This window comes from Scleropages formosus, chromosome 1 (genome assembly GCF_900964775.1).
Source record: "Scleropages formosus chromosome 1, fSclFor1.1, whole genome shotgun sequence".
In the NCBI taxonomy this organism is placed as follows: Eukaryota; Metazoa; Chordata; class Actinopteri; order Osteoglossiformes; family Osteoglossidae; genus Scleropages; species Scleropages formosus.
Window position 1 is genome coordinate 26,815,829 of NC_041806.1, and position 10,442 is coordinate 26,826,270.

The 10,442-nt window shown below is 41.3% G+C and overlaps 3 protein-coding genes across 3 annotated transcripts; all 3 read right to left on the reverse strand.

Moving 5' to 3' along the window:
- Window positions 1–1,740: 1,740 nt before the first annotated feature.
- Window positions 1,741–10,202, reverse strand: LOC108922273 (uncharacterized). The gene is given in 3 exon segments (XM_029250628.1): window positions 1,741–2,059; window positions 3,311–3,715; window positions 9,071–10,202. Coding segments are annotated over 3 exon segments (1,017 nt in total). The 5' UTR covers window positions 9,364–10,202.
- LOC114910265 (histone H2A-like) lies at window positions 4,143–4,876 on the reverse strand. The gene has a single exon (XM_029250684.1). The coding sequence runs from the start codon at window positions 4,797–4,799 to the stop codon at window positions 4,413–4,415; it is 387 nt and encodes a 128-aa protein (XP_029106517.1). The 5' UTR covers window positions 4,800–4,876; the 3' UTR covers window positions 4,143–4,412.
- Window positions 5,428–6,067, reverse strand: LOC114910261 (histone H1-like). Its single transcript, XM_029250659.1, has one exon. It carries the CDS (start codon window positions 6,058–6,060, stop codon window positions 5,428–5,430), a length of 633 nt encoding a protein of 210 aa, XP_029106492.1. The 5' UTR covers window positions 6,061–6,067.
- Window positions 10,203–10,442: the final 240 nt, after the last annotated feature.

The window sequence follows — 10,442 nt, forward strand, 5'->3', positions numbered from 1 at the left end:
TATACTGTATGTTTTCTGCAGTCTTGGTTTATTAGACTTCACTCTGACAGATGTTTCTGAATTGCTTAATTCAAATGCCACAGCTGTTAAAATATCTTCTTTCCTTTATTTGTCTGAATATTTAGTTTATTGAAAGTTAAGCTAATAATGGCTAGAAATGTTTAATTAGATTAAATATAATTTCAGTATGTAAAAATCTAACAATTGCTTTGAATTAGAGTAAACCGTACTTAAAATGGTTAAGCTAAAAATACAAATAAAATAGAGCAGAGCTTACTTAAAAACATTAAGTACAGTCAACTTAAAAATGTCTGGATTTAGACACGTTTATTTTGTGCATCCCTTTGACATAATAAAATTGAGTAAATTCAACATATTTCTTTCACCGTATTTACAACACGGGGGCATGGTGCCTCAGTGGGCTTGACCGGGTTCGAAGAGTTCGAGTTTCGAAGCATTCGAGTTCCGAGGCTCCATTATAGTTGTCATATACTGTACTGTATATTATAAATAGGCTGCAATGTATAGACGTTTAAGTTCTTGGAAAAAATGTGACATTTTTTATAAAACAGAAATCTATTTATTGCACGGGGGTGTGGTGCCGCAGCAGGCTTGGCCGAGTCCAAAGAGTTCGAGTTCCGAGGCTCCACAAAACAAAACTTTTAATATGAAATCTGTCTTTGAGACAGTTACACTCCCAAATTACTGTTGAATAAATCTAGTAATTTCTTAAACTAAATTTCAGAACTAAATAACTGTCTGTTTACTCTATCTGCAATCTATTAAGTCAAATACTGAAATCCTTGACTTTAGGCTTCAGAGGTCATTTCTACTGAACTCACATTTTAGTTGCTCTCTACTAATACAACTAATTTATGAATAGGACATTCAAGAATGGAAGAATTGAGTTGTTGACCCTCTTTACCAGGCTTCCCAATTCCCACAGGAATTACTGATCCAGTTCTACTCAACTCTCATTGAGTCTGTTCTGTGCACTGCTATAACTATCCAGTTTGAGATACCAAATCAGACAGAAATAGGCTACAAAGGACAGGCAACACAGTTAAGAGAATCATTGGTGTGCTCCTGTCTACCCTTCAGCTCAGAAGGACTCTGCCAGTGACTTCTGTCTCAGTGACGGCACTACTGGAGGTCTGTCTGAAGGATTTCTCTCCTCCTCCTCCCCTCTCTTTTCGTTTCTTTTGGAGCTCTTTTCTCTTTTTCGTGTTTTTTTAATGTGTTTGTGTAAGTTGGTGGTGCTGCCACAGTAGCGAATAGCCTTCCTACACACGTAGCAGTTTGCAATGTTTTCATTTAGAGCCGTAAATTAACTCTACACAGCGCTCCTCTTTCTTTCTACCATGCTATCTCTCACTCATTGCAGCCAAAACTCTGCTTGCGCTTGGCACCGCAGAGTCATGTGATAGCAAGACAACAAAACACAGCGGAACAGGAGCAGCGTATGCACACACAGATAAGTCTACTTTTTGATAAAACGGGAGTAATATACTGAACATAGAGAACTGAAACTTAAACTAAAGTATCGATCCGCCCCCCCCTGACCTTATGCACCTCAGCCCCTCTAGCTAATGAAGTTTTCTGAAGCATAATTATATACTGTATTATACGGGGAATATCTAGATAGCACATAAAATGGTAAATTTAAGAGCCCTTTTCAGTTTTGTGAGTGGCTCTTAAAAGAGCCTTTTGGTTTTTGTGTTTTTCAAATCGGCGAGAACTTCAGCCACCAAAGCCGTACAGAGTGCGACCCTGACGCTTCAGTGCATACACGACATCCATGGCGGTGACCGTCTTCCTCTTGGCGTGTTCGGTATAGGTAACGGCATCACGAATAACGTTCTCCAGGAACACCTTCAGGACACCGCGCGTCTCCTCGTAGATGAGGCCAGAAATACGCTTTACACCCCCACGGCGAGCCAAGCGGCGAATAGCAGGCTTCGTAATACCTTGGATGTTGTCACGAAGAACCTTCCTATGGCGCTTAGCACCTCCTTTACCAAGACCTTTTCCTCCCTTTCCACGCCCAGACATCGCGCAGCTTGAGTGTGTACTTGAACACCAAACACAATACGGCAGCAAGCAAACCAACAGTTAAATATCTGAACTAAGACGACCTGATTGAAACCATGAGGAACAAACTGCCTGTGCACGTGCGTTAAACAATGAACATAAGGTCACAACATCAGGGAATAGAGACAGTTTTTCTTCAATTTTCGAGATTTGATCAGTTAAATGTCCCCTTTCTGTTTGTCTTCTTTCATTTTTTTCTGGTTTTCTGAACCCAGATATTAGAAGATTGTACTTTATAAATGCCAGCAGAGAATATAGCAAATGCATTAAGTACATATTTAATTAAAAATAAATTGCTGCAATGGGCCTGATAAATTTGGAAGTCATTGTCAAAATGCTGTTCTGTAAAATTACAGTAAAGCTTATTCCTGAATTGAATTTTATCAGTGGAAAGTGAGTTAACAAGACCATTATTTTGGTAACATGGCCTTTAACCCAAATGCCCTTCAACAAATAGACAAATTGGTTATTCTCTGGGAATGGATGTTCAAGGGGTGAGAGGTATACATCATGCATAATAGCCAATCAAATCTTTTATAAAGTTTTGTAAATACTTAAAATGTGACCTTTCATTTTAGCTCCAAAGAACAGACTACAGAATGCATTAAAGCTGAAACAGGTAATCATACCCCTGAAATGGTTGTGTGGAACATCAGATTTATAAACTTTATCAAGCATCAGTAGCTATCCTTATGTTTTGATAGAAACAGGAGCACGACCTTCACTTCTTAAAGGCACAAAGAATAGTTCTCTAGTTGTGTTTGCATCCAGTTTAAAAACTTCAAGCCCATTTGCACAATTTCACTCCCACCACCTGTTAAGAATATACATGCTCCTAATAGTTTTACGCCATTGTTTCCCTCATTTAAGTAATGAGTAAGTTACCCTCTTCCCAATAGGAGGCTGTCTAACTTCCCCTTATATAATCAAAGTCGCTTAGCACTATATTTTAACTCAAACAACAGCAAGAGCCCTGTGTAAGCTGTTGAAAAGCAGCAGTTTGACAGCCACACAAGACGAGAGGAGAGAAAAAAAAAACCCACATTACTATCCATATAAAATGCTCTTTTGAGGCAGAATTGAAGTGGCTCTTAAAAGAGCCTTTGGGTTTTGTGACAAGTGTCTACAAGGAGAACTTCAAGCGCGCTCTCCCCGGATACGACGGGCTAGCTGGATGTCTTTGGGCATGATGGTCACCCTCTTGGCGTGAATAGCGCACAAGTTGGTGTCTTCAAACAGGCCAACCAGGTAAGCCTCGCTAGCCTCCTGCAGAGCCATGACAGCGGAGCTCTGGAAACGCAGATCAGTCTTGAAGTCCTGGGCGATTTCTCGCACCAGGCGCTGGAACGGCAGCTTGCGGATCAGCAGCTCCGTGGATTTCTGGTAGCGGCGGATCTCTCTCAGAGCCACCGTGCCGGGCCTGTAACGGTGAGGTTTCTTCACGCCGCCCGTAGCCGGGGCACTTTTGCGTGCAGCCTTGGTGGCAAGCTGCTTCCTGGGAGCTTTGCCGCCGGTAGATTTACGAGCGGTTTGCTTGGTACGAGCCATCACGACAACTAGGCAAGTGAGCTTTCCTTAAACTCAAGGCTCTCTGGAGCGTACTCTTATAAGCACACCAGACCTACTCTGATTGGATAGATTCATCCTACTTTGCTATTGGTCGCATGCTGAACAAAACACGGTTCTCATTGGTGAACTTTTGCCGCGCAAAATAAAAAAAAAAATTTAAATAAAACAAAATCCGATATTCGATGCTTTAATCACTATATACAAGATAAAATCAGTAATGGAACACAGCTGCACTGCACAGCTACATGAGAAATATTCTTTGTTTTAAACGTACCATTTTTGTTATTACCGTAATTCTACATGATTTCGTATTCACATTTCATTTAGCACGTTTACACCAAAACCCGTTTGAAACAAGAGAATTTGGTGGGTAGCGCCCATCCGTATTGCTACATAGGTGTTCAGCAGCGAAGAATTTTGTGTTAGATTCATTAGTTCGCCTCACTACTTGTACAGTGGAAAAGAAATCCCCAGGATACTCTATGAAACGCAGAATAGCTTGCGTTACTAGGACTAGTGCGTGTTTTGTAGTCATCTCGGCTCTTAGAAACTTCTTGAAGCTTGAGCATTATATCCACTTAATAATATCCAAGCAACCTGTGACGATAGGAGTTGCTCAGAAAGATTAAGACTCACATGTACTTATGGTCATCGCTATACATACATTTGTTTATACAGACATCTGCTCTTTTGATAGCAATGTAGGTGGCTCTTAAAAGAGCCTTTGCGCTCGGACAGCTTTTAAAGAAGATCTACTTGGTCTTGACGGTCTTCTCCGTTTTCTTGGGCAGAAGAACGGCCTGAATATTAGGAAGTACGCCACCCTGGGCGATCGTGACGCCTCCCAGCAACTTGTTCAGCTCCTCGTCGTTGCGGACAGCAAGCTGCAAGTGGCGGGGAATGATGCGCGTTTTCTTGTTGTCCCGGGCAGCATTGCCAGCCAACTCGAGGATTTCAGCAGTCAGGTACTCGAGCACAGCAGCCAAGTAAACTGGGGCTCCAGCACCAACACGCTCAGCATAGTTGCCTTTGCGCAGCAACCTGTGAACACGGCCGACTGGAAACTGCAGTCCAGCTCTGGATGAGCGAGTCTTAGCCTTAGCTCTAGCTTTGCCACCGGTTTTGCCACGTCCGCTCATTGTCGTACAGTATGTTGTTCCTCCTCTTCACATGGAAAGTCGAACAAAGTAGTAAGTGAGCGCGCCTAAGCCCATATTTATATGGACGACCCTTTTTCTCATTGGACAGAAGTATGAAACTACGGCATCCAATCAGCATGAAGAACAATTTTGGCGCTCAAACCCCTCCCATCCTTTGCGCTTTACGAACAGAAATGAGCAGTTGCTGAGTACTTCATAGTTTGCGGAAATAAGCCATTTGTGAAGATGGTTTTTTTTTTAAAATATAGTTGGTGTTACTTTGAATTTTAATAGTCGATGATAAAACGTTATACCAAATATTGAGGGAATAAATTAATCTCTTAAAACTGGCCAAAATATTATTCAACCGATTGACTATTTTCTTATTGACAGTTTCCCCCCCTCCCCTTATAGCGACAAGCATGCTTTCAAAGAGGGTGATGTGTAGCATTTTATAGTGAATTAAGTGAGCGAAAACGTGTATGCATGCGTCAGCGTGTAACAACATATATATTGTAGCAACATATTTTTATGATACCGAAAGTAATATGCAGGAAAATTTCTCTCCATATTAACCACGTGGTGGCTCTTAAAAGAGCCTTTTATGAATACTGCGAAAAGAGCGTGTTCACTTCTTTTTAGGAGCCGCTTTCTTAGCCTTGCTGCTCTTGGGCTTTGCCACTTTGGGCTTGGCTGCCGCCTTTGCCTTCTTGGGGCTCTTGGTCGCCTTCTTGGCCGCTGCCGGCTTCTTAGCTTTCTTAGGGGTCGCCTTTTTAGCTGCCGCAGCGGGCTTCTTCGCCTTCTTCGGGGACTTCTTGGCGGAGGAGGCGGCTTTCTTCGCAGCCACCTTCTTGGGCTTCTTGGCCGCGGCAGGCTTCTTTGCGGCTGGCTTCTTGGCTTTCGGAGCCTCCTTCTTGGCCGGCTTCTTCTTGGTGGCCTCCGCCTGCTTCTTGTTCAGCTTGAACGAGCCAGAGGCGCCGGTCCCTTTGGTCTGGACCAGAATGCCTTTGGTCACCAGGCTTTTGATTGCCAGCTTGACGCGGGAGTTGTTCTTCTCCACATCGTAGCCTGCTGCCGCCAGAGCCTTTTTCAGGGCGGCCAGAGACACGCCGTTTCGCTCCTTGGAGGCCGAGACGGCTTTCACGATCAGGTCACCGACGCTGGGACCCGCCTTCTTAGGCTTGGAAGCAGCCTTCTTCTTGGAAGCTTTGGCCGGAGCGGCGGCAGCGGCGGCTGCCGGAGCTGGAGCGACTTCTGCCATTTGCGTCTTCTTTCTCTTCACACCGAGAGCGGAGTTGTTCTGAGAGCTGAGCACACGCCCGGAGGCGGTCCTTAAACATTGAATGAGAACCTTGTAGACTCAAGCAGCCCGTCGCCGTTCCTCTCGAGCTCCGAGCGAGTTCTCCACTTGTGTTTTCTTCTCCTCGAGATTCTTCCAAAATTCTGTAATGATATTTGCTACAGACCACAAAACACGTGAAATTAGGTGACAGGCTTCACGTTTCATTCATGTTCTTGCTGCCATCCGTACTTCCTGCTGTTTGCCTTTGATATGCCGCAAAAAGGTGCCCTCGGAGGTCATACAACGCTGTAAATGCTTAGTTTCATCATATCGTTTACAAATCGAACGAGACACCATCTAATAATAATCCCATTCCAATTAAAGCAATGGCAAAGTTTCTTCGTGTAAAAGAAAAAGGTTTTGTAAAGCATCTGTTAACGTTTGATATTGAGTTTTTATCTAAGTATCAAACACATGCTCACACATTGTTTACACGGAACAAAGTTTTATTCCATTCAAACACAGTGAATTACATTTTTTTCCATACTTCATTCAATACCATAAGAACAAAATGAAACTTCCAACAGTCCACATCAAAAATCACAAACATAACACATCCTCACATTTCATTATAAAACCCTCTCTCAACATAAACATGACAGAGTGTGCTCACTTCTCCAAACATCTTGGATCACTAATAAAAAAAATAAAGATCAGAATTTAAAGCAAATATAAAAATCTATTATGAGAAAAAGAACCTGGGACTTTAAAACCCTTTATCAAAAAGTGGTTTAAATATAAAGTTTAAAACATCTGTACCGACCAACAAGAAAAGTACCCAGGAACCCATGCCAGAAAATGCCACATTCTGTTTTAGCTCCATCATTAAAAACATTAAACATTCATACAAGCACATTTTTAAAAATCTAAAATACCATAAAATCTACAAATTAAAATCAATTATTGAAACAGTTTTTCTAAACAAAAATCTCCTTCCCCGAAGCTGTCAGGTGGGACTCTTCCCCTGGCCCTGATGAACTGAATCTAGGGGAAGACCCCATCCGAGACAGATCAATAACTAATAAGCCCGAATGATCGTGTACCGCTATGGAGGAGGGAGCATCTTCTCGACCCTTTTGAGGGGTCGCAGTCAAGACCGGCACCCCCCCAGTGTAGTATCAGAGATCAGCCCAGCCTCCCTCCTACGCCTCTTCTGAATTACATTTTTTTTTTTGTTTAACAATCTTTATTAATAAAGTTATCAGTAATACACAACCAAAGCAAACATCAAAATCCACAATCAAACAAACCCAAAACCATTTTCCTACAGTTGGTCAACAAAATTACTAAACAACCATTACATAAAATACATTGTCAAGACAAAGTCTTTCCCATAACAATCCCCCTTTCTGGCGTCAAAAAATATAACTGACCCATGCCTTCCCCACACCAACATACCCACAAAAGGACTGTCCCCCAATAGCAAGTCAACCGAAGTCATAATATCATATACATGCTTCCTTCAAAACACAAAATATTTCTAAATTATAGTATAAAACTTGATCATACCCCTAAAAACAAATACAAAACAAACATCCACATGGGTAGTCATCAATATAAAAGCTCAAAGTGCACAGAATTACCTGTGCACAAGACCAAAACAAGACCATTAAAATCTGTAGATAAAACACTATACAAATAAAACCCACACAAGTTAAAAGAATGTTAGTTAAAAGTGCACAAACCCAACACAAAACTACTAAAATCTGTGAATAAACTTCTGAATTACATTTTTTTTATTATAGACTATTTAATAAAGTTATCAGTAATACACAACCAAAAGAATACATTAAAATCCACAATCAAACAAACCCAATTTACTGGACGTTTCCAACGCATTTGTAACGCTTTGTGAACCATGCCGAACTACCACATGTCCAGCTGCACTACATCCCGACACGAGTCCTTACGATGGGTGGTCGCGATGCTATGGTGGTTAAGGACCTTCTTGCCTGATGGGCACTGAGCTGCTTGGCATGTTAACACACGTGCGTCTGTCATTCATCTTTATAATTTGTCCTGTCTTTATTTGCATCTATTTGTGTATATTCTGCTGTTGCAAGCAGTTTCCTGAGCATTTAATAAAGTTTTATTCAATATAGTTCAAAAGCCCCTCCCAAACACACATCAAATGACCCCTTTCACAGGTCACCCCATCAGCATCTTGATATTTCTCAAATCTCAGGATAAACAGTATTGTTTTCAAAGTTGACTAACAAAGAAATGTTTTCTTGTGCGCCCACGTGTTTAGACTTTACATATTTTTAGTTTAAGTACAATATATATTTAATAAGCAAGCGCTTATGTTACCTTTTTGTGGAAGCCGACATTGATAACTCTTCCGTGTTGTGTGTGGGGAACCACGAAATTGAAGTTCTGTTATAAGCTTACAGGCGTGCAATTTGTCCACTATCAGGCTTCGTAAAACACCCAGAGCAGCTATCTCTCAATAAACACATCATGTGAGCTTATACGAAATAGACCAAAAGAAAAATGCAATTAAAGTATCTTAATAGTCCTTTCTCTCCCCAGGATTTAAAAGGTTAACTGCACTAGTCCCAGTCTCTAGCAAACATCCCATGTTTTCTCTAAGGTACCATATAACTGCTGAGAGACCAGCGGAGTAGTTATGTCTTAGTACTTTAAAGGAATATTTTTCCTTTGTAAAAGGTTCAACGGATACTGGGACAGTATAAATTCAGAGATTAAATGAAGGTAGAGAAGAACGTGATAATGTAAGTTCTTACAACGCGTTAAGTACGTTCGTAGAAGTGAAGGAGCAAGTTGTACTGCAGCTGTTTCAAAACACCTGAATTAGAATGCTACATAGAAGAAATTGCTCTTTTTCCAAGAAAGTGGGTGGCTCTTAGAAGAGCCTTTGGTTCTTGGTTTTACAGGTCAGCGCAAACTTTAGCCTCCGAAGCCGTACAGAGTGCGACCCTGACGCTTCAGTGCATAAACGACATCCATGGCGGTGACCGTCTTCCTCTTAGCGTGTTCGGTATAGGTAACGGCATCACGAATAACGTTCTCCAGGAACACCTTCAGGACACCGCGAGTCTCCTCGTAGATCAGGCCAGAGATACGCTTTACACCACCACGGCGAGCCAAGCGGCGAATAGCGGGCTTTGTGATTCCCTGGATGTTATCGCGAAGAACCTTCCTGTGGCGCTTAGCACCTCCCTTGCCGAGACCTTTCCCACCTTTACCGCGACCAGACATTGTTAGACAAGCAACTCACTTACACAGTAACCGAAACAAGCAATACAAGAGCACCCAACAACCACAAGTTATGGGAAGAAAGAGGACCTGATTGAGACATGCAATGGAAAAAAATCGTTGCCGCCTAGTGCCCCCCTCCAATCAAATTTAAATGACTCTTAAACTGGGCGCCAATCACCTTCTCGTTCAGGGTTACCAAAGTTTCTCCCCCTCCGAGCGGGGTTTTTTTTTTTTTTGCAGGACTTCCGTGTAATTGCGCTTTGCGGTACTGTTATGTCTGAGAGACTTTCTTCCCCTTAAATTTTATTAAATGAAGTTAATACAATGTTGTTTACTCAAACACAATGATTTTGCTAACTGGCGTCTAGCCTCTTAAATGTTCACCTTGGGTTTTCACAACCATATACTTTTTTAGTATTCCCCGGCAAAATCCAAATCCTTCCTGCCTAGGTATCCTTGTCCCTACCGTACACTTCTGCCCTATAAGTAACAACAGAAACAACTGATCACCACATACAATACACAAACATCAACAAATATATCAAACAAATTCAAAACCACATTTCCTACCCTTGGTCAACAAAGCTTACTAAAAAGTCATTACATTAAATGACTTGTCAAGACAGTAATATCTTTCCCATAACAACCCCCTCCCTGGCTTCAAAATATAAAACTGACCCACATCTTCCCCACACCAACATACCCAATAGATTAACCTGAGTCATCGTATCACATACATGCATCTTCCAAAACACATAAAATACTTCATAATTACAATACAAAAAAAACTTTACCATACCGCCTAAAACCTAAAATCAGACAAAGCAGACATACACATAATAAATTAATCAATATAAAAAGTTAGAAGTGCACAAAATAACCTCATAAAACAAGGCCATTAAAAGCTGTGAATAAAATGCTATACAGATAAAAACCACATGAATTAAAGAGTTAGTTAAAAGTGCACAAACCTAACAAAACAAAACTACTAAAATCTGAAGATTACAGATAAAATTCACACAAATTAAATAATTATAAAAGGAAATAAAAATACAAGGGGTAGGATACAAGAAAGTACA

Bases quoted from the DNA above. Each gene is read 5' to 3' on its own strand.
- LOC114910265 (XM_029250684.1), bottom strand. From the start codon at position 4,799: ATGAGCGGACGTGGCAAAACCGGTGGCAAAGCTAGAGCTAAGGCTAAG.
- LOC114910261 (XM_029250659.1), bottom strand. From the start codon at position 6,060: ATGGCAGAAGTCGCTCCAGCTCCGGCAGCCGCCGCTGCCGCCGCTCCG.